The sequence below is a fragment of the Carassius carassius genome, chromosome 28 (assembly GCF_963082965.1).
Source record: "Carassius carassius chromosome 28, fCarCar2.1, whole genome shotgun sequence".
In the NCBI taxonomy this organism is placed as follows: Eukaryota; Metazoa; Chordata; class Actinopteri; order Cypriniformes; family Cyprinidae; genus Carassius; species Carassius carassius.
In genome coordinates, this window is record NC_081782.1 from 21650837 (window position 1) to 21676333 (window position 25497).

At 37.9% G+C, this 25497-nt stretch overlaps 1 protein-coding gene across 1 annotated transcript; it reads right to left on the reverse strand.

Annotated features, from left to right (window-relative positions):
* Window positions 1-378: 378 nt before the first annotated feature.
* LOC132108194 (calmodulin-1) lies at window positions 379-23848 on the reverse strand. The gene is made up of 6 exons (XM_059514810.1): window positions 23656-23848; window positions 12624-12654; window positions 5692-5835; window positions 5362-5468; window positions 2913-3048; window positions 379-1936 (listed from the first exon to the last, which is right to left on the reverse strand). The coding sequence occupies exons 1-6, from the start codon at window positions 23656-23658 to the stop codon at window positions 1908-1910; spliced, it is 450 nt and encodes a 149-aa protein (XP_059370793.1). The 5' UTR covers window positions 23659-23848; the 3' UTR covers window positions 379-1907.
* Between the last annotated feature and the right edge of the window lie 1649 nt (window positions 23849-25497).

Here is a 25497-nt window from a genome sequence, read left to right on the forward strand (position 1 = left end):
CTTGTGACGTCTTTATAAATTTTTAAACTTCTAATATGTATTTACAATGAATTTGCATCTTAAAATAGCAAAGGTGCAAATTAATTCTTTTAAATTCTTTAAAAGAACTTTAAATTCTTTTTAAACAGAGTGTCCCAAGCAAACTCATGACAGCACATAATTAAAAGGCAAAATCACTCTGTATTGGATGTCTTATGACAAAGGGAAAAGACAATATGTCCCCATTTAACCCCAGATTACAGCTCAATCCTAAAAGTTCCCAAATATAGTTCAGAGTCAGCTGGAGACCTCTTGGGTGAGTGAGCAGATAAGCTTGGAGCTGATGACAAAACCTAACAAGTCACAGTTGCATATGACAACATGAACAGCAAACAGAAGTGTGTGCATAAACATTTATTTTTATTGGAAAACACTGACAGTTATATCCCATATTATCCATATAGATTTCACATGTTGAGTATTCCCAGTTCGGTCACTCCATTTCAAACCCTGCCCACGCAAAACAGTCCAGAACAGAGTAAGATATGTTATGTAAAGCTCTTCCAAATGAGTAATATATTTCAGCTAGAAAATAAATAAATAACCCAATTATTAGACCAATAACAAGCCCTTCATAGTCTTACTAGCTACATAATTCGATACACTGTTAGATTTCACCCCTCAAAATAACCAACAATTAACAGTTACACCTTTATCGGTCGTCTTGCAAGCAGACCGCAAATAAAATTTGGAGCGTTTGACAACAAGAGGTTCTGATAAACTCACAAGAGCAAGAGACAAATGAGCCGTAAAGCAGCAGCAGCAGCAGGTTCCTCTTCTGTGGTTGAATGTATAATCTACACCAAAGTGCAAATATATAGATATTTGTGTGTATATTCATAGACCAATAACATACTTCTTAATTGAGTACCGTACAAGATCTCTTGCAAGAAAGTTGAGGCTTACGAGTATTATGGCACATTTCAAGAACATTGATCAAACAGAAGTCACAGACCCAACTAGAATAATAAGCAATGCTAAGTTTTACCAGACGTTAATATTGGAAAACAGTACATTTATAAAGCATAACACTAATAGCATTTATTAACCTATGTAACTATATATTTTACAGTTATGCTATTTGCATTACTCTGTCACACCTCGATTCTGCTATACATACTTTGCATCTCCACGCTCCCGCAAAGTTTGAAGACAAAAAACACATTAACAAAGGTTTAAACCAGCTGACAGAAACCACTGGCTCCAAGTACATGCCTTATAGCCCAGAAAGACGCTTTTCGAGTCGTACGCCACCATTAAACCGCAGTTTTACAGAGTAAAAGCATGACTTTGGGTTTTTACAATATGTACGTCTTCATGAACATCCAGTTTTTGTTCTGTTAGGAGTCTTAAACAGGAGAAGGCAATACGCAAAAGCATGACTTCACCACAGGGTCACACGCAGTTGTTCTTGATCAGTTTGTATTCAAGGCAGCACTGTGACCCTGGACTATTTACCACAATGTTTTAGCATTATTATTATTATATGTATTTTTTATTTTAATTTACTCTTTTTTTCAGCAATGAAGAACACTCATGAAAGGAGATGTTCTCCCCATGATCTTCAACTCCTGTGCAACTAAAGTGACGTCCTGTCCTCAAAATTTTTGTCAGGTCTGGAGATGTTTGCTCCAAAAGGGCTCATGCAGGTATGCTTGGTCCATTCACTTCTGCTGGGACAATTCTGCTAGTATTTTTCACAAACTGATTTTGAAATTTGATACGATTTTTTTTTTGGTAAGAGATCACAGAATTTGAAATTCTAATACTCTCTGAAGAAAACTTTAGATTTTTTTTCTTTTTAAACACAGAGTGATCTTAGTAGGACAAGCAATGTAAGAGAGAAAGATATAGGATATGACAATCCTTCACTTTGCGGTCATCATCTGGACAAACTCTGTGAAGACAGAAAAACAGATAATAGTAATCAAATGATTCCTGACATTGACCTATCTATATCTATTAATATCTCTATCTATCTATCTATCGCAGTATAAAAGTGATGGAAGTCTATGGAAAGTCCCACAATTCATAAAAAACAAAACGAGTGTGTGTTTATATGTTTTTGAAAGATGTCTTTTTTGCTCACCAAAGCTGAATTTATTTTGATCAAAAATACGTACTTATAAATGATCATGTAAAAATATTATTTTATAATAAATTTATTATCAATGTTGAAAACTGTAATAGTGTTTTATAGAAACAGTGATTGTTTCAGGATTTTTTGATAAAGTTCAAAAGAACACCATATTTCCGGACTATAAGTCGCAGTTTTTTTCATAGTTTGGCTGGTCCTGCGACTTATAGTCAGGTGCGACTTATTTATCAAAATTAATTTGTCATGAACCAAGAGAAATGAACCAATATAAAACATTACCGTCTCAGGCCGCCAGTGCTCCTGTAGTCTACACTGAAAACAAAGAGCGCCCCCTCGCGGCTGTAGACGGTAATGTTTTCTCTTGGCTCTTGTATCTAAATAAATGCGACTTCTAGTCCAGTGCGACCTATATATGTTTTTTTTTCTCATAATGACATATTTTTGGACGATGCGACTTATACTCAGGTGAGGCTTATAGTCCGAAAAACACTGTAATTAAGTATTAATTTCTTTTTAAACACTTTTTTTTAATGAGTGTGAAAATACATAGGATTAGCAAACTGGATGATAAATGGATGGTTAAAAGCAGGTGTATTTTTAACACTTTCTCCAATTAAAAACTGATTTAAACAACAGTGCAAATGAACAACTTCTAACCTCACTATTGAAAACAATCCAAATAAATTGTTTCTCGAATTCCATTTTTGGTCACATAATACAATTAAAAAAAAAAATCTTTCCTGAATGAATGACGAAATGTGCTACAGCAGCTCACCTTCATAGTTGACCTGACCATCTCCATCAATATCTGCCTCTCGGATCATCTCATCCACTTCCTCGTCTGTCAACTTTTCACCCAGATTGGTCATGACGTGACGGAGCTCGGCTGCACTGATGTAGCCATTTCCATCCTGAAATGAGATTATGCACAATAGCTTCATGATTTTTGTGATGTAGTGTAAATGCTCATTTTGACTTCCAGGTTGACGTAAAATTAAATAAAACCTAGTAAATTGAACATCTGCAAACGTTAACAGTACAGTATCTACTGGAAACTGCTGAACACTGTTCAAACCAGAGATGTGCAAGAGTACTGGCTCAGCACCAACCAGTCAGCTACTGTACACGCTAGGGCTGCACGATATTGGGAAAAAAATGACATTGCGATATTTTATTTTTCTGCGATATATTGCGATGTGAAATCTAATCTAATTTTTTCTTACAAACAAAAATGGGGTGAGCACGCTTACATTCTCATTTTAAATTATTTAAACAGAGTATTATTTAAATTAGAGTAAATTATTTGTTTGTAACTTGAGGATATGGTTTGAATTGTTAACATTAACTAACATGAACTTACGAGCAATACTTTTGTTAATATATTTATTAATCTTTGTTTATCTTACTTTATAAAAACACAGCTGTTCATTGTTTGGTAATGTTACTTCACAGTGCATTAACTATGTTAACAAATACTGTACAACTTTTGACTTCAACAATAAAGGCTATAGCCTAAATGTTGAAATTAACAATGTTGTAGAAGTGCAGTTTAGTAATAGTAAATGTTAAATAATGTAGTTAAATAGTTTAATAAATAGAACATTGTAAAGTGTTACAGATTTTTTTTAAAATGCCAATTCAGTCATCTCATGAGTTCAGTTTTGGACTGGTCAGTTGTTTAAACCATTCATTAAATTGAATCAGTTCAAAGGAATCATTAGTTCGCAAATCAGACGTGTACGGCACGCGTTGTGTAATTATCACTGCAGTTTAGGATATCGCACAAGATTTGATTTTAATAATATTGATTTTATAATTTGATTTTAATGGGTATATTAGCTCTTCATACTAGATGAGGATCCACTTTTATGGTAAAAAAGTAGCACTTCCAGAAACTTGTGCCCTGAAATATTCTCCGCAAAGTTCTTCATTACTGTTCTTTGCTCGGGGTACAGATGTTTTTAATAGCTTTGGAACTTTATGCTGTTTGCGAACATGACTAGGGAAGCATCGGTCTGATACTTGGTATCGGCTTTGATACTGGCATTTTCAGCCGTATCAGGTATCAGTCAGACAAGATGGATCCAAATCAGATACAGTAGGTACACTATTTGTTTTATTGTTAAGCCACATGAAAGGCACAAAAACATTATAAAGCACCATCAAGTTTTCGTGCACTATATTTTAAGTGTTCTGAAGCTGTTCCATTGTTTAATGTGAAGTATACATGAAATTGATTTAAATATTCATCTAAACACTTCTTGGTATCAGATCTGGAGATGTTTTGAAACACTGAGTAAACAAATGAACCTTAAAAAGTTTCAAGTCAAACATGGACAACACCCACCTAATAAGCAATGGTCTTGGACTAGGGGTGTGCTAAATGACAATAAAAATGTCTCCACGATGAGCTTTTGAAGAAATATCATAGTATCGTGCTACAGTGCATATTCTATCAGCTGCAGTTCTGGCGCCTCCAGCTCAAAATACTGTACAACACCACACACATTCACATAAGTGAATGCTCAGCGGTAGTTTACTCGCAGGAAACTGTACTTATTCGCAGTCACAAAAGTACATTATTTACATCTGCTTTAAAGCCTTGCTGATTAAACGTTTCAGTCAATTTAGCTTGAAGCATATGAGAACCTTAAGAACTTTCATCTCTTCTTTTTCTGAAAAAGGACACATGAAACAAAAATGTGATTTCATCTTTACGTTATACCGACTGCTTTTAATTTATTTTATTTGGTTATTTGTTTTCTGTTCAAATATGACTACATAATATTCATCCCAAGTTCAAAGAAAGTGGACAAGCAATCAAAAAAATACCAAAATCAACTCGAGCTGTTTCAAGCACTCTCTGCCAATGGCCCGCTGCAGCAGCCTGTACCCACATGGTGAATAATCTCACTCACTGTCTGGAAAACACACCTGCGCAGTTCTTATGTAAACACTTTACAGCAGCTACACGGTTTCAAAGTCAGCGGGTTGCCTGGATGACTAGTTGACTGATCCATTTTCAAAAAAGCCTTGTATATTTCAGCCTTTTTTTGGTTCACCTGACCCTGAGAAGTGGGTCTGAAGTGTTTGTGTGTTTAAAAGCAGCTACCTTGAACCTTCATTAAGATTTTTCACAATTACATTACATTACATGAATCAGTTCAGTGCTTCATTAGGTTTCAAGTTCATGGCAACTGCGGTTAACGGTGACATTTCCTTACCTTGTCAAAGACTCTGAAAGCTTCTCGGATTTCCTCTTCACTGTCCGTGTCCTTCATTTTACGTGCCATCATGGTTAGGAACTCCGGGAAGTCTATAGTTCCATTGCCTGTGGACAGATCATATTGCTGCCATTTACCACAAGATTAAATGAAAAGTAAAAAAAAAGAAACTTCTACCAGTGCATCTGCATGAGGCAGTATACTTCAATATCTTTCAAAGCTTCAGCTTTTGCAAGCTTATGTCAAGATCTTCCAGTGAAGCCTGCCAACTTCTAAACAAACCGAAAAGACAGCTGAACTGTGGAGAGTTATAATTGTTTGTGATCTTACCATCAGCGTCTACTTCGTTGATCATATCCTGAAGCTCGGCCTCAGTGGGGTTCTGACCCAATGAGCGCATCACTGTTCCCAACTCTTTGGTGGTAATTGTGCCATCGCCATCTTTGTCGAAGAGTGAGAACGCCTCCTTGAACTCTGTTTTGAATTACAAACATGTAAGTATATAGTACATGTACTTTTAAGTCTAAACAAATCTTAAAACAGGGGGTACGGTACTACTTTTGCAGTAAAGAGCTCTCAGTAGTAGTAGTACACTACTAGCAATATTTAAACTTTTCAGTTGTTAATGGGGACGTCACGATGCACTCCAAGCCAGTTGAAAATCGAAAAAAATGTGACAATTTTGTAATGAAGTTGGTTGAGATGTTCATTTAATTGTGAAACATTTGGGAGTGGGTGTTTTTATTTGAACAAATCTCTGAGTGGAAGTGTCTTCACTCATGAAGTCCATATGCAGTTTTGTACAACTCGGCTAATGTCTGTCCAGTGCACAGGACAGACATTAGCCGAGTTGAGGGACGACAGTAAGAGAGATGGCGAGAGGGAACAAATAAATAAAAGGAGGAGGAATCTGTCTGCAGAACTAAAGAAGGCTTTCGATAAGGCAAGTGTAAAAGACCCGTGTAAATTTCGGATCAGCTTTCCAGCGCTGGAGAGAACTCAAGGAGTGGGAAGGCCTGCAATTGGACGCAGAGGTTGCTTTGTTTCTTCTAGGCAAGTAACATTAGTTTTGCTTTGTTTCACAGAACTAATATATGCTGGCTTTTGCTTGAATATGCTCGTTTCATGTTTACTTGTTTGTTCATCTGCAATCGTAATTGTCGTTCCCTTCAGCTATGACAAAGACACATTCATTTTCACATCTTATAAGCCTGCAGCATCTAAACCTCCTCCACTGTCTGTTTCAAGCGTCAGCTCCCAAAGTGTGTACGAAAAGTAAGATAATATGTTTAATACAGCAGATAATAATACATAATTGCCTGAGTTGCATACATGCGTGTGGGGCAGAGCTATCAAAATGGGGACAAGACCCTTTTGGCATAGGGCCGTGTTTGTTTTGGTGATTTGAAAGTTCAAAATTGACTACCAGAAATCACTTACCCCACCATTAAGCCCCACGAAAGTCACAAACATCATAAAGCACCATAAAGTTTTCGTATTAATGTGAGGTACAGATGAATATTTAATTTGTTAAATTCAAGTTCACATAAACTTCTCTCTGCTGCGGCTGTCTTGTCATCCTCCATTCAGCGTTCAAACTGCGTGTTGCGTTCGGTTACGACAGTCAAGACGATGAAATTCTCTCCAAGATGATTTAATGTTCCTTACATTAAACTTGATCTGTAAATAAAGATAAATGGTTTTTCTAACTAACATATGTACACATTGCTGCTGAGCTGCTGTGTGAGATCATGCAAGGTGCTCCCTCTGGCATGATATTCTTAAAGGGGTCATATGATGCGATTTCAATTGTTCCTTTCTCTTTGGAGTTTTACAAGCTCTTGGTGCATGAAGAAGATCTGTCAAGTTCCAAAGACTAAAGTCTCAAAACCAAAGAGATATTAAAAAGTTAAGACTCTGCCCAAACTGAACAACAACGCATTTTATGGACAACCATTTCATGAACCTAGGAGAGGAGGTAATTCTGACTTTGCCACGACAATCTGGCGCTTCTTAATCAGCTACTGGAAGTATGTTTTGTTATTAGTTTAAATGTTTGCTATTGAATGTTCAAATGAAGGAGTTTTGCACATTGCGAGTGTGTGTGTGTGGGGCAGTGTTGGAAGTAACGGCGTTTAAGCATAACGACGTTACTAACGGAGTTTAATTTTCAGTAACGGAGTACCGTATTTTCCGGACTATAAAGTCACTTTTTTTTTCATAGTTAGGCTGGTCCTGCGACTTCTAGTCAGGTGCGACTTATTTATCAAAATTAATTTGACATGAACCAAGAGAAATTAACTAAGAGACATGAACCAAGAGAAAACATAACCTTCTACAGCCGCGAGAGGGCGCTCTATGCTCCTCAGTGCTCCTGTAGATTACACTGAACAGCATAGAGTGCCCTCTCTAGACGGTAATGTTTTCTCTTGGTGCTTGGTTCTAAATAAATGCGACTTATAGTCCAGTGCGACTTATGTTTTTTTCCCCTCATCATGATGTATTTTTGGACTGATGCGACTTATACTCAGGTGCGACTTAAAATAAGGTAATCTAATTAATTACTTTTCCCATCGTTGCAACACCGTTATCTTTAATGAGAATGTAAAGTGTTGCGTTACTACAATTTGATTGAATAAAGCACGAGGTGTCATGCTTTGGCTAGTGGCTATACACATCAGCTGCCCGACACCTTTGCAAATCCAATGATGATTGGCCGGGTGGGCGCTTTCTCACTGCATGCTCTGACAACCACTAAACACAAGACGGCGTCAGCGATAATGGTGTTCTCGAAATGGAAGTACCGGAAATTAAAGGCGAAAATGTTTCTGTAACATGCACGGTATGCCCAGGAAAAAAGACTTTATCCACGTCTGCCTCAAGCAACTCAAATCTTATGAACCACCTCACATCAACACATGCTAACGTTACTGTACTGAATATTTAATGCGGTGTTCAAACCAGACGCGACTTGCGCAAATAACTCACGCTATTCGTGCGTAGTTGGACGCTTGAACATTTTGAGTTCATATGCTTCATTCGCGCGTGAAATTAACTTCACAACAGATGGGAATTCGCGTCATGGGGGGGCTTCTGCCAGTTGAGTTCACGCAGCATTTTCAACCATTTTTATTCAGATAATTTTCTAAATATTACTGTTATCGTGTCATGAAATGTAGTTTTAAAAGTATTTCATGTGAGAATGTAGATGTTTTAAACTCAAATATGCAAGTTAAAAATGGGTTTCACCGATTTTCGGAGGTTGTCTATTCGCGTCTTTGCATTTACTTAACATTGATATCACTCGCGCCAAACGCTCTATTTGCATCTGGTATTAACGCACCATAAGAGTTGGATAGTGTTCCGTTTATTGTGCAGTTACTTTAGGCCTAATATACAGTTACAGAGATTTGCACTAATGGCCAGGTTTCCCTTTGTTTCTTTTTACCCAAGTTTAAATTTGTTTGTCTTAATTTTGTACTTGAATTTTATTTTCAATATTTATTTTTTATATGTTTTTATTTCCATGCATATCATATGGCAGGCTGCAATCTATTGAGTTCAAATAAATACATTTTCTAAAATACTTAGTGTTTTTATTCTTCAATCAATTAATATAAACATCTTATATATTAAAGATGTTATAGAACATAATAGCGTTATATAAAATAAAGAATAACGTCACAGTTACTTTGCTGATTAACTAATTACTTTGTGGCTTGTGTTCTGCAAACACATACATCTGTTCCAGTTTCGGGCTTGAACTGATGCTAAAAATAAGGACATTAAAAAGCTTGAAGTATACTTCCGTTTTATTTACAGGTAAAGAAATTATATAATAAAGAAAATTTGCATACTACCTCAGGGCTCCAAAAACTGTGACTAAAACAGTCACATTTGTGACCATAAATATTAAATTGCACGTTTTTGATGAGTCTTTGCTGAGGTCGACACTGGTGACTAGACCTATGTATTTACATGTTTTTACTTAAAAATTTGCACGTAATGCCTTTTTTCCTGATTGTTTTGCAATCACATCTTTTGTTATGTTCGTGTATTAAACGGATACGATGCACATCAAAGTTTTAGTGGAAAAGAGTCTCAAACAGTCCTCATCTCTGACGCACAGCAATGCTGACACACACCTGATAAACGCAGCTCAGTTGAGCAGTGAGAGAAGAGAAATTATGGAGACTAGAATAGAAAATGCAGAAAAGCAGTGTCTATTTCGTGTACAACTTGAAAAAACTACAACAGGTAAAGTTGTCAGCTGTGTGGATATTGGCAATATCCTTAACAATTCGGGTTTATAATCATTAATAATATGGTTTCTTAACAAGATCTTAGGTCTATGCTGTGTTATGTTAATGCGTGAACAAAGTATCAGCTTTAAAATAATTCCAAAATAGTCATGAAATTCAAACAATAAATAAAGTTTTGGTTCACTTTAATGCGGCTGACACGATCGCAAGTTTGTACCTCAGTTCAAGCAGCACGCAAAACTTCTCTTTACTACTAGAGTACATAATGAACAAGAAAACATGAACATGAAAAAAATCAAAAAGAAGGCTATTTTATAAGAGAGCCTACAGTACAGCTCGTAAACATTGCAACGTAGTATAAATTCACCTCAATAACCATTCAGTGTCCATAAGCTCATCAGTCAGCTAGAAAAATAACTAAAGAGGAGCATTTTGCTATATTTATGCTCTACCGCATTTTAATATGTTTACTCCTATAAAATAGCATTTTACTGATTAAGAAAAACAGGCTGAAAGTGAGAAAGACCAGAGACAATTTATAAGAGACATGCCACTTCCTCAATCCTCAATTCAATTATTATTGTATAATTTAATTTAATTATTGTATAATAATTTTTATGTCCCGGTGGGCAGTGAAAGTGCAGTTCTTACTCTCTGCCCATTCATTTAGATAGGAGCCTGGTCTTGTTAGTTTGAAATAGCTGCCCGGAGGCGTTGCCAAGATGGCGGCCGAGTGGCACGACTTGCCTAAAAGGACTTTGGAAAGACATACAGTCTTAAAAATAAAGGTGCTTAAAAGGTTCTTCACAGAACTATTTTGGTTTTACAAAAATAATTTAGTCGAAGGCTCTTTAAAGAACCATCTCTTTCTGACCTTTTTATTATCTGAAGAACATTCTTTTGACAAAAAGGACCTTTTGAGAAACGTTCCTTATTAAACCATTTAGACAAAAAAAAAGGTTCTTCTATGTTATCGTGAAGCACCTTTATTTTTGTGTATGACAACATTTACAGGATGAATTGAGGAGGAGCCCAAACTACACTCAGTGGCGAAGTGATGCTTATGGTCCATGATATCGGTACAGATAATGAACAATTCTTTGTGACTGTATATTTCAATTTGGAAAAGACATTTAGTTCCCACTTTAAGTGAAGCCCCAACCCCCCCCCCCCCCCCATTTAGGCCAAGGTACAGTGGGGCTCGAAAGTTTGGGCATCCCTTGTAGAAAATTAAACATACAAGTATGAAAACTTTTGAACACAAAGATGGCCAAATTTTTCTTATTTTGATGAAATATTTTTTTTTTCATTTAGTTCTGCCCTTCGTAAGCAACAGAAGATACTTGTATGTTTCCCGGAACACAAATTAAGTACAATTTACCTTGATCTTCAAATTCCAAAAGTTCTCACCCCCCAGCTCTTAATGCATCTTGTTTCCTTCTGGTGCATCAGTAAATGTTTGAACCTTTTTTTAATAGTTGTGTTTGAGTGCCTCAATTGTCCTCCGTGTGAAAACATTTACATTTAGTCTTGTGGATGTACAATCTTTTATGTACAATATCTTACTCAGGACAGTACTAAATAAAAAATAACATGCATTTAGTATGATCTCTCTTTTTTGAAAGTTATTCACATTTTCACAGATTCTGCAAGAGGTGCCCAAACATTTGAGCCCCACTGTATTTTCACAATTAAAATTCTCTTAGATATCAAAATAACGAATAGAAGGTCAGTTTATATCTTTTCAAAATCTGCTTTGTTTTTAAATAAAAATCATTTCAAGTCATTCTGCGGCCCTCCCTGGAAGTGCACTAAGAACTAGTAATGCGCGGGTCGGGGTTTTTTCCAACCCGCAGGTCCCGCTTTTATGAAATTATTTGGCCCGCCCCAGCCCGCCTCGCAAATAAAGTAAAATTTCTTGACCCGCCCCGCGCATCGGGGATATCACGGAAGTTACGTTGCTACTTAGACCTTCGTATCGTAACCTTATCAATGAAGGCTATAGGTAATTGCACTATGATGGTTCGTTCGTGAACAAATCTTTTAGGTGAACGATTCGTTCTCGTTTACTTAATCCACTGACTAATTTCTCATTCAATGAAGTTCCTCCCACAGCAGCACGCGAGCGCGGCGCTATTAGCTGCGCATGCGCAGCTCGTGAACAGCTCTGTGAACGGTTACTCAAGATGTGACGGAGCATGTGACTTGTTGAATGTAGTGAACGAATACGATCTTCTCATAGGTGAAAGAGTTGAATGAACTGATACTTCTCGTTCGTGAACGAAATGAATGAGATTATACAGGGTCAGTCAGCCAAGCATGTAAAACTCGATCAGCAATCAGCAGATACAAAGCGCAGTTATTGGTGCACATACGCTTGTTTTCATATTTGGAATAAAGAACATAACTCCACGTTTAATCCCCAATAAAACCTTGTGCTTTGTTAATCTGAACAATTTATTTAGACTATTAATTAAATGCAATCATGCACACACTTTAATAAAGCCAAATCAGTTTTTGTCACAAGTAAATACGTTCGTTGACTTTAGACATAACACATAAGACGCTCTTTTTCGCCAACTGCTGGCATATTTGTGTAATATGAAGAAATGTTCATTGAACGAATCAGTGAATGAATCATTTTGGTGAACAAACTGAAAATCAACAAATCTCTTAAAAGAATCAATTTCCACCACTAAATTGCATGCAACATAAATGGATTTTTAAAAATTTAGTTTTTAGTGACCCGCCCTGCAATAAAGTGCCAATTCTTAACCCGCCCCAACCCGACCCGCGGGTCCTTTGGATGAGAATCAGGGTACTAGACAATTTTTCATCCAATGTTACTTGACAGTTAATCTCAAGAAATATGAGGGGCTGTGAATGGGTCTGTCAGCCCATACTTAATGAGGTTGCTTTGAGTTTTAACATGTTCTTGAGGTTGCAATATGCTTGTATTTTTCAGTTATTTTTGAAGCTGACTGTCAAGAGTTCACTCACCAGCGATCTGTTCCTCAGTCAGCTGATCTGCCTGTATTGGAGAAAAGAGGGAGAGAAAGAGAAAGTCAATCAGCTCAGTGCCACATCTCTATCAGAAAAGCTTCAGTTTTGAAATGCTCACACACACACACACACACACACACACCTCTGACTAAATGAGTATAATGAAGGACATGCATAAAAATACTCCTTCAAAAATATCCACAGCAGTTATAATTAGTGCCACTTAGGGGGTCATGAATGCGACACACTTAAAATGATTGTGTTTCTCTCTGACACAGAGTTCATTATTCAATTATTAAAGAGGAGAGGATTCATCTGTACACGTGATTCACTCTGCGTGATTCAGCTGTTTCTTTTCTGAGAGGAGGCAGCACACTCCCTTGTATTCAAAGGCAGGTGATTCATAAAGCTTGGAGCTTAAAATGGACAGGGTGTAAAAATGATCCATGAGGAAACAGCGGACATAGATCTGACTCATCCTCATACGAGGCAATGACTTTAGCTTAAACACATTTGACTCGCCATTTGTGAGATGAGAAAACGACTGATATAAATGGTGCTCAATAACAGGAGGGGCCAGCTAGGCACAAGATACACGCCTGCGCATAATACATTTTGAACTGTTTCAAGTTCAAATTTTTGTTACATTCATCCAATTAAAAAAACTAAAAATTAATGTAATGATTCACATCTATATTTTTTTACTTGAGCCAATGAAAAATAAATAACTATTGTCTCAAGTAAAAAAATATAGATGTGAATCATTTCCCTAAAATTTTTAATTGGATGAATGAAACTTTTTTTTTGTGTGTGCTACAGCAGGTGATTTCTAAATCAAATTAAGTCGATTTAATTTTAAGGTAAAATAAAAATAATCATCCTATGCAGAACTGATGTTTAGTTCTGGCTTTTCAAACGTGTATGCAAGTTCTAATTTAAAAAAAACATTTCCATTTTGTCACAGTTTAGTCCGTTTCGTTTCTCATTCAACACGTGAGAAGTTGAGCTGAACTTCTCTTCACGGTCTACTCATGGACCGGTACAGTATACGCTCGCGCAACTTCAGTGCGCGCAGGAAAGGCTCTTATTTGTGCGCCAGTACAACAACAGCTGATCGCTTCCTGCTATCTGTACCTCAGAAATGAAACCCTGCACTTCCAGTGCTGAATGAAATGCCCGTGTCCTGCGCACAGATTTCGAAATACTTCTACACAAATGACATAGCGAATGATTACAATGCAGTATGTGCACACGGGCGCACTTCCGGAAAAATCGCCCGAAAAAAAGACCAAAAACCGGCAGATTGCCGATCGCGTATTTTAAGCAAAAACCGTCCGGTTCCGATTTATGGCCGGTCAACCGGTGCATCCCTATATATATATATATATATATATATATATATATGTGACGAGTCAGCTGCCTCCGCCCTGATTGTCACCAGCACCCCGTCCTAAATCGCCGCCCTTCACCAGGCTCTTGACTGGAGTGGGTGTGAGAGAGGAGGGGCGCTGGAGGAGGCAGGGCCACCAGAGACGTGAGCTGCCGGACCAGCGATCCGGATGGGAACCGCACCTGTTTACACGGCCGTCAGGCCAGGATGCCGGGCCGTCCATCCCCTGCCAGCGCCGCGGCCAACGAGAGTGATGCGGCCGCTAGTGGAAGCCGCCACCCCTCGCACCCGGACCGAAGAGGGGAGCGCGTGCGGCCGCCGGACTCCGCCCCTTACCTGGACCCTTCCTCCATGAACACTGCCCGACCCACACGAACCCCGCAGCACGACGAGGACACCAGATTCCCTGTTTATTTTGGACACTCTTCCCCTTTGGCCACCTTTATCCCCTGTTTTAGTTGATTTTCTGTTAATAAAAGCCTCTCCGAGGCCTGACGCCACGCCCACTGTGTCTGTCTTGTGACCCTCCCGTCACATATATATATTAGAGCTGAAACAACGAATCGATTTAATCGATTAAAATCGATTATTAAAATAGTTGTCAACTAATTTAGTCATCGATTCGTTGCTAAATAACTTTTATTTGCCGTAAGCGGCTCATTTCGTGCATATTTCAAATCTGCGGTGACCAAAGTGTGGCAGTAATGAGCCACCGGAGGTTTTACTCAGCCAGTACAACAGGAGAAGTAGCGAATAGCCAATAGCTGGCCTCGTTTTGTCACGTGCTTCCCGAACAGCGTCTCTGCAGCATTCAGCAGGATGTGGGAATACTTTACTTTGAGCCTTCAAAAAAGAAGAGTAACCTGTAAACTCTGCACTACGGAACTCTTTAAGGGGACGTTCACATATCGCGTCTTTTGCGCGCTCAAGTTCGTTATTTCCAACACCGCATCGAGTTAAAACATTTCAACTTTTAGAATGCAGCAAGCGCACCGCGGGTCATGTGACAAGAACTAACCAATCAGCTTCATCCTTTCCCGTAACAACGTTAAAAGCTCAGTCAAGATGAAAGGAACAGCTGATCATAGTTGTATATGGATTTCCATTTTGAAATAAATTTAGTAGCAGAGCTACTGCAAGCGATTTTTTGAGCTGCAAATCCATTTATCCTTTGCTGAAATTTCCGCGTCTTCAAGGAGAGAGCACGTCATGGTTGCTTATCAAAGGCAGACGCCTCAGGGGCGCTTCTGCCCGAGCGCTTTGGAAAGAAGGAGAAAGCGGTGCGCCTAGCGTTTTCCACGCATTTGTAGGCACGATATGTGAACGGCCCCTAAGACTTTCATTTGTGCAGATTCTCCAGTACAATGTTGTTTGCAAATGTTTAGTCGTAAAAGCTGATAACATTGCTTTTTAACAGTTAACATTTAAAGCTTTACAAACATGTTCTGTGATCAGTTTGTCGTTTACCAGTTCAAAATTCAGTCGTGCAGCCTAATTATGACTGAATGAGAGAGATAAATGTTTAAAGATATTTGAAATGCCCTTTTTTTTCTAAGTATTCACTGCTCTTTTTCACACAGCAGGTTTTTTGTGTGTGTCCAATTTTTTTTTCTGGACAACCTTCTGATGGATTTTACTTTAAATTGTGAGTTTCATTCAGGTTTCATGCCATTGGCACTTTTTTCGAAGGATTGTTTACAATTTCACAGCAAAAGCTATAAAGCTGTTTTCCAGTAAATAATAAAATACAATGCACTGCAATTTTATTCTGTTTTATCCTTATTCTTCGTGAAAATATGTTCTGAAAGATTCCTTAATAAGCTTTGTCCGGGATGTTAAACTACTTTAGGAGCTCTAAGGACTGCCATGGTGAAAACATTTGATATCTCCTTGTGAAATTTGCTAGAGTATGGGTCAGTGTTTTGATTGCAGAAGAGTTCGACAAAGGATTACTAACACAATAAAACAACTCCAGGTATATTTTTAATGAGGATATGACAATGCAAAATGGTTAAAATCTCTTAAAAATCTATGCTGAAGGATAAAGACCATTTATTAATAATTTACTTGGGGAAAAAATGGAAAAAACTAAAATATAAGCACATAAACCGATTAATCGTAAAAATAATCGACAGATTAATCGATTATCAAAATAATCGTTAGTTGCAGCCCTAATATATATATATATATATATATATATATATATATTATAGAGAAGGCCCCTGCAGACCCTTGTGATTGTGTATCAAAGTTAACGTGTATCTTAAAATATCAGATAATTTGGCCTTATTGTAAAACAAGGCAAGGTTAAGGCAGGCCATAAAATGTCATGGGGTGTGTCTGAAATCACCCATATATTAGGACTGGGCGAAATGGGCAAAAAATCATAGCTCTTTATTTTTTGGCCGATTTGCGATTTCCGATACAATATCAAAACAAAACAATACATATTAAAGGGTATGAAAACAAATAAAGTTAGTTAATGTAACCATGTAAGCCTTTATATTATGTGCAAAAAAGGGTTAAAATCACATTTCATTCTTAAAATTGTAACATTACAATCTAAAAACAAAAATAAGGCTTTTAAAAGTAGAAGTTAAATTCACTAAATTAAAATTGAAATAAATGAGAACAAAAGCACAGAGTTGTGTTGGGCTATTTTGATTATTCCATTGCAGTCTCTTTACAGTCAGTGCTATTATAAGAATAGACTTGTGTGATTATTATAGCGCAGTGCATTAGCTCTGTCTGTTTGGCGCGCATGCGTGAGGCGGTGCTCGTTCACTGAAGTTTAGCGGATAATCCCACAACAGAAGGCTCATGCACTTCTGACAGAAAAACTGAAATTTTCCATGGCTTTCTAAAATGTGCAAATGGAGGATATACCTGTGAAATGTAAGTTATGAATTCCGGAAAACAGCATCTTAAACACATTAAACAGCACGAGTAGCCTATGTCTCAGTCAGAGGTGCACACAGCATTTCTGTCAGAGCATATGATGGGCCAAGCCACTTCACTATGTTTTCAGTTGCGCTCGTATTAGTGTTGTCACGGTACCAAAATTTCAGTATTCGGTACCGATACCAGTGAAAATCCACGGTTCTCGGTACCAATTTGGTACCAAAGCAAAACACAAAAATATGCCAATTAAAAAAAGAAAAACTTTTTAATCACTAAAAATAAAACCAATGCCAATCTTTATACTTATTTACAAATGTGTTAAGTTTTTCTACAAGTAATATAATTATGATAAACAGTAAACAAGTTTCACCCAAATTTAATTTGTATTTTAATTAAATGTAAACATTTTATTTTTTGGTAAATAAAGGGGATTTGCTATTAAAATTTAAACATGAAAGAAATATTGTGTGATTTATTTAATAAAGTTGTATTAATTTTTTAAACTGTAGTAGCAGTATCACATACATTCTACTAAATAATAGTAATTTTTCTAGCACAATGCCTTTATGTAAAAATTTACTTTTATTTTGACGGGCTACTTTTTTTTGACACTGGTTTTACTCAAAATGGTAAAATGCTTGTGAAGTGACTCAGAACAGTTCTGGTGATGTTTTTTATGTATTTGTGTCCTCATTAAGATGGCAGATGCTGAAATTACTGTAAGTGTCACGTGCTTCAGTCTATGTAGTAAACAAACCCGCACCACGAATGGTTATTGAATTCATTCATTGAATTTAAAGAAACCTGGTACCGTCACATTTTCACAGTTTAGTGTAACAAATCTTTCAGTAACAATCTTTCATATAGACATTAGTTTAAACTCAAATATAAACAATGCATTATTCATGCATTTTACTTCTAGGTTTGTATAATAAGCTGCTCAAGCCAGCGGCAAAACATTTAAACACGATAATTAGCCTACTTTTCTTGTTAAAATATTTAAAATTAAAACACCACAGACAGAAACAGTCTCGTGCATTTTGCATTTAAATCTTTATCACAAGCAATCCCACGGGTCTTAATGAATTTTGTTTTTCTGCATCCATAAAAGTAAACATATATATTGTTTTCCTTGTTTATCTAAAAGTGCTCTTTTTCTTGTTTTAAACCTAGCCAACAACCCATGTGACTGCGTTTCCATGTCAATCCATGTTAATTTTTCCTGCGAACAATGCGCTTTCACTTTAATTCAGCGCCTGCAGCACAGCAAAAATAGACTCAGAACGTCAACAATCGCTGCACTACTGCAGAGCACCGCTCCTTGAATGCACTGACGGACCGCAACCTCGTGCAGCTGGAATCCGTTAATACGACTGGACTGTGTGAAACCGGCGTTATAACGTAACACCAGAGCACTGCTGTGTGTACCCCTGTCTATGGTGTACCTTCACCACGCCTCGCAGTCGATGCTTAGAAGTGCAACATTGTAAAGGGTCCGTCTGAAACAGTGTCTCGTGGCCCCGGCAAAGCATAACGTTCGTTCCGAACGCCGAGTAATTAAATACACCGGTATAGCGGTATATTCAAAATTAATATCGGAACGAAAATATACACCGGTTTTCGGTATGAACCAGTTTACCGCCCAGCACTACACACTAACGTTAAAAAAAGTGAAATCGCAATGAACCACACCTTTAAATGTGAAATTTAAACCAACAGTAGGTATCAGCAAGTCACTGTTAGCAAGTCACTGTTAATAAGTAAATCATTGCAAGTGAACTGAATAATTTAAACGGTTGAATGAATGAAACAGGAATGAAACACACTTCATGTTGCTCGGAGACGCAAAAAAAATGCTGTGGCAGTGTTTGGAATTATTTTTGTAGGAGAAAGAGCAAAAAAAAGAAATAGTGTCTAAAAGGTCTCTTAATATTAACTTCTTGTTTATTGAACTGTTGTACAAAATCAGTATCACATTTTCAATCATGCTGACTTTTGGGGGGAAAACGGCACTCTTTGTGTGTCATTAACTATATGAAACGATATAAATATATAAATTTCTGCCCCCATATTTTGAATTATGTGATAATTCTAAATGCATTTTAATAGACTGATTCATGCAGAGAAAGAACACACTCTAAATGCGTATACACACTAGTTTAACCTGTTAACTTACAAGACTTCATCACCTAATGTATGCGTGCACTCTGTATGTGTGTTTTGTTTACTTTTCGCAATGTACTGTATAATATAGAATCGCACATCTTAAACTACAATTATAATATTAATCGCAGACCATACATACTGCACACCCATACGGTTTAGATTTTTTTAATGCATTGTCTTCTTATCGATCCCTGTGTTTGCAGGGTAAAACATGGGTCGATTTTTGCATTGGTCTGAATTCTGATCAAAACAACAGGCTTATTGAAAAAAAGAATTTTTCTTGATCACATCACTGCTCATTTGACTTTTGTTATCTCTATCACGAAAAAGCACTTAAAGTCGGTGTAAAGACAATTCTGAGAATTGTTTCTAAACACATTACAAATATTACAAATGCATTGCAGAAACATGTTACAAAGACTAAACTATTTAGTTCTTAATTGTGGAGTTGAACAGGTTTCTACCATTTTCATGTTCAGGATTTTTGGGGCGGGGCTAAAATCGTGATTTGATGATGAAACTGAGTCACTGAGCAAAACTCCAACACTATAATGGTCTGTATACAGTCGTGGCCAAAAGTTTTGAGAATTACATAAATATTGGAAATTGGAAAAGTTGCTGGTTAACTTTTTATAATAGCAATTTGCATATACTCCAGAATGTTATGAAGAGTGATCAGATGAATTGCATAGTCCTTCTTTGCCATGAAAATTAACTTAATCCCAAAAAAAAACCCTTCCACTGCATTTCATTACTGTCATTAAAGGACCTGCTGAGATCATTTCAGTAATCGTCTTGTTAACTCAGGTGAGAATGTTGACGAGAACAAGACTGGAGATCATTATGTCAGGCTGATTGGGTTAGAATGGCAGACTTGACATGTTAAAAGGACAGTGATGCTTGAAATCATTGTTCTTCCATTGTTAACCATGGTGACCTGCAAAGAAACGTGTGGAGCCATCATTGCGTTGCATAAAAATGGCTTCACAGGCAAGGATATTGTGGCTACTAAGATTGCACCTAAATCAGCAATTTATAGGATCATCAAGAACTTCAAGAAAAGAGGTTCAATTCTTGTAAAGGCGGCTTCGGGCGTCCAAGAAAGTCCAGCAAGCGCCAGGATCGTCTCCTAAAGAGGATTCAGCTGCGGGATCGGAGTGCCACCAGTGCAGAGCTTGCTCAGGAATGGCAGCAGGCAGGTGTGAGCGCATCTGCACGCACAGTGAGGCCAAGACTTTTGGAAGATGGCCTGGTGTCAAGAAGGGCAGCAAAAAAGCCACTTCTCTCCAAAAAAAACATCAGGGACAGATTGATCTTCTGCAGAAAGTATAGTGAATGGACTGCTGAGGACTGGGGCAAAGTCATATTCTCCGATGAAGCCCCTTTCCGATTGTTTGGGGCATCTGGAAAAAGGCTTGTCCGGAGAAGAAAAGGTGAGCGCTACCATCAGTCCTGTGTCATGCCAACAGTAAAGCATCCTGACACCATTCATGTGTGGGGTTGCTTCTCATCCAAGGGAGTGGGCTCACTCACAATTCTGCCCAAAAACACAGCCATGAATAAAGAATGGTACCAAAACACCCTCCAACAGCAACTTCTTCTAACAATTCAACAACAGTTTGGTGAAGAACAATGCATTTTCCAGCACGATGGAGCACCGTGCCATAAGGCAAAAGTGATAACGAAGTGGCTCGGGGACCAGAATGTTAAAATTTTGGGTCCATGGCCTGGAAACTCCCCAGATCTTAATCCCATTGAGAACTTGTGGTCAATCCTCAAGAGGCGGGTGGACAAACAAAAACCCACTAATTCTGACAAACTCCAAGAAGTGATTATGAAAGAATGGGTTGCTATCAGTCAGGATTTGGCCCAGAAGTTGATTGAGAGCATACCCAGTCGAATTGCAGACTCTTTGCATAAATGTCATGTAATTGTCGATAAAAGCCTTTGAAACGTATGAAGTGCTTGTAATTATATTTCAGTACATCACAGAAACAACTGAAACAATGATCTAAAAGCAGTTTAGCAGCAAACTTTTTGAAAACTAATATTTATGTAATTCTCAAAACTTTTGGCCACGACTGTACACAACAACATTTTCAGCCAAAAACAGGAAACTTTTTATGCGTTTTGACTGTTCATTTACATGACAACGGCATTTTGTGGACTGAAAATACTGGACTGCATATTTTTGAAAACCGGTTTCAAAGTGCAAGTTTTGGAAAAAGGCACAGTTATTGTTTCTGTGTAAACACCCAATATGGGAATCTTTGAAAATGGATTTGTTGTCTCTGTGCATAGTACGTGTTTGGTATGTAGACTGCGCAGTACGTGTCGATTTTTAAGGCAAGTGCAAACAAACATACACAACAATGGCAAAGTATATGGTACTCATATACATCATAAAATCATAACTAAGACGACAGCGCCAACTACTGGCCTGTCATACGTAATACACAGGTTTTTTGCCGTTTTTCGTTGATGTTTTTGCAAACGGTTATTGTTTTGAAAACGCTGTCATGTATACGTGAAAACTTTTCCATTTTTGACTACACCGTTGTAGTGCAAACGTAGCGTAAGACGTGTTCGACTCGAAACAGCGCTACACAAATCGAACGCTGAGTGAAATCAAAGTGCAGAGCTATAGAGAGCAGACGGTTCCTCATGCTTTCGATTCGCTGTCATACACTGATCGTTCTGCACAGCCCTGCTTCAAGTCGAATACACAAAATAACTACAGAGCAGTGGTTTGCCAGCTCAATCACGACTTACTACCATTAGTTACTACAGCTTAAAGAGGTTGCAAGCTAGCTATGCCTTCGTCAGGTAAATGCATAATACCTGGTTGCAACAATTTACAAAACAGCTGGGTCTCATTTAAATAAGCTGCAGAGGAAGAGGGCAGATTTTCCGCGAGTGGGCGTGGTTTCAGCGCCGCCAGCGGACACGCCCCCAGCGTTTGAGAGTTTTTTTTTAATAGAGATTTTGATATTTTATTCACTTGGCGGATATTTTTAGCATTCAAATTTGGCTGGGTGGTTAATAACACATTTTTATGTGGTGTGAAACTCAGAACACATATTTAATATTGACTTCACAATATTCTTACTGAAAAAGACTGAGTATGAGTATTTGAGTGAGAAACAGAAGAAATATATTACTCAAACTTTAGGCTAGTAGTGCAACGCAATGGCGATCCTCCATTCAGACTGTATCAGACATCAGGTGCACACATGCCCTCCAGGACCAGCTGCACACTTATGGTTAAATGCCTGGTTTGGATGCAGGTGGGCTGCCATCTCCGTTGCTTCCGGCTAACATATTCTGCGCGCTGCTTCTCAAGCCCCTTACCGCATTTCAATGACTGCAGCAATTAGGGTGGATTAAGTGGAGCATGAGCGGATAAATGTTTGTCATGCAACAAGAGTCCTCTCCGAGTTGCATTCCAATTTGATGAGCGAGGGTCTGCACTGCAGATCCAGTGTCAGCGTGTTGCTGCACCAGCTATGATTTGGTTCACTGCAGGGGAAAGGGGGGAGGGGGACAACCGGGATCCGTCACTGCAGTTCAGCATGCTGCAATATGGAACCTCACTGTCCACTACTCCATTCATATTTATGCCTTATACAGCTATATGATCATTTTGGGGCTGCATGATGATGAAAGGCATTTTTTTAAACAACCGGTGCGCAACAGCTACCCGACATGTTGCAACAGAGAGACCGTCTCATATCCGCAGGACATTTGCAAACTTTGTGAACGTGCATGCAAAGTAAATACATGGAGGCAAGGCAAAGCAAAGCTAAACGATAGATTCTTCCAGAAATAAGGAACTCAAGCGCATATGCTTTGCTGATGATTATTTTTACACCACCACGCCCACGCTTATCCTTCTGTTAAAGGCAATAAGCTCAGCCCATGTAAAATTAGCAGCCAGTCACTATTCACACACCGAGATAAGGAGAAACACCGTGTGAAGGCAACTCGCATTATTCATTGCATACTTAACTTGCAACAGTAATATGCATCCGAGAGACACTCGAAGCCGTCAGCACTGTGAATTTACACCACGCATATTTGTAATGCAATGCAAAGCATGCATTTAAAAACACTAAGGTCTACTGTGACCAAAAAAACGGCTAGTTTGCATAAAAGTATATTCAAGAAACCTAAATACAGAAACTGGTGCGCACGGAATTGACAGACTTCAGCTGGCGCGAGAGCAAAAGCAGGAGCGCGTTAAACCGCAACGTAACTAGCCTCATTTATTCATTTCTAAAATCTCTTTTAGATTAATTCATAGTGAATCGTACATGATTTTCATTTAATATACATAACACATGTTGATGTGCATCTGCTGGATAACTGAGTTTGTTTAAATAAAACATAGATGTGTTGCTACGCATTTTCTTTTTTACTAAACCTTATGCGTTTGACATCACAAACGGTAAAGAAAACGCTTAAATAATTAGTAGCTTATAATCATTATTAGCTGTCAAGCTGTCCGATAGGATGCTAAAGTAGCTAAACTGTTAGCTACGAAAAAAAATATATATAGCAGGCTGTACTTACCATCCTTAAACAAAGCCCGTGCGATAAACGTGTGTAAAATCAGCAGCAGAAAGCTGTTTGTTTTAAACCTTGACGTATAAACGCTGGATCTGCTCCTGTGTGTGTGAATGAGTGATTCACAGATTGAGGTGTAGTAATGCGCCGCCGCTGCGCTCTGGCCTCATTCATGTATCCCTCCGCGCCTGCTTCGTCTCATTAGCGCACACTCACAGCTGAGTGTGAGGATGAACTGGCAATGCTATGCCACACCCACTGTGGTTTATCTTCTACTTTGGTGGATCATAAATAGAGTGGAAGAAGGAAAGTAAGAGAAGGAAAGAAGGAAAATTCAGATCTAATTTTCAAATCATTTGTGCCATATAAACAAATTATAGTAATGTAATACTATTCTTGAAAAAAGTTTTTATACTTGTGAATTTTTATAAGCAACCTGCAACAAAATAATTGTACACTAGAAAATATACATAAAACTTTACTTCTTTTGTGGCTTAGCGGACATTCTGGTTAAATTTCAGCAAAAAGAATCCCCAATAGGCTATCTATCATAGTATCAAATCAGCAAAATGAGATTAAAGGGTTAGTTCACCCAGATATCAAATTTATGTAATTAATAACGTACCCTGATGTTGTTTCAAACCAGTAAAACCTCCGTTTATCTTTGGAACACAGTTTAAGATATTTTAGATTTAGTCCGAGAGCTCTCAGTCCCTCCATTGAAACTGTGTGTACGGTCTACTGTCCATGTCCAGAAAGGTAAGAAAAACATCATCAAAGTAGTCCATGTGACATCAGAGGGTCAGTTAGAATTTTTTGAAGCATCGAAAATACATTTTGGTCCAAAAATAGCAAAAACGACGACTTTATTCAGCATTGTCCTCTCTTCCGTGTCTGGATATCCGGTTCGCGAACGAATCATTCAGTTCACCAAATCGAACTGAATCATTTTAAACAGTTCGCATCTCTAATACGCATTAATCCACAAATGACTTAAGCTGTTAACTTTTTTAATGTGGCTGACACTCACTCTGAGTTAAAACAAACCAATATCCCGGAGTAATGCATGCAATCAAACAGTACACTGACTGAACTGCTGTGAAGAGAGAACTGAAGATGAACACCGAGCCGAGCCAGATAACGAACAATAGAGTGACTGAAAAAAACATTAAAAAAGTTTCTGTGAACTTGTAACTTTGTAACTTGTAACTTTTTTTACTAAAAAGTAGAATTCTGTGAAGGCTCTTTGCGGCCTTCCTTTAAGATGAAGGATTTTTATTTTATGTTTTTTTTTTTTTTTTTTTTTTTAACAAAAGTACATAAATTTTCATCCTTCAGCAAGCGACATTTCCAGTTGTTAATATTGCTGCCTCAAGCCAAAGGCACAAAATGCCACCAGAGCTTGCTGGCCCTGTAAGATGTTAAAGTGGATGGACGAAGACTCAGTTCTTCCTGGAAGACGAAACATCTCCACAGATGACACTTTCAGAGTGACAGTGATCGGTCTTACACCTGGAACAAAACACAGAAATTAGCTTTATTGTTAAAATCATTATTAGAACAGGTGGCATTTTTTGTTGTTTTTAGCTCATCTTAGGCTCAGTACCTAAAACCAGTCATGGTGAATAATCCTGTCCAGATCAAGCTGAAGTTCTGGCTTTTGCTGCAGAAAGGAGCAGATCAAATGGCAGCATTCTGTGCAGAAAGATGGAAGAGACATCTGATTATTACTGTAAACTACATTCGCTCTTCTTATTCCAAGCTGAAAGTTCTTTAGGTCTGTAAAACAGGATAAATTGCTGCATTATCCATATGCCATCTCCAGTAAATCCTATAAAGTTTTTTAGT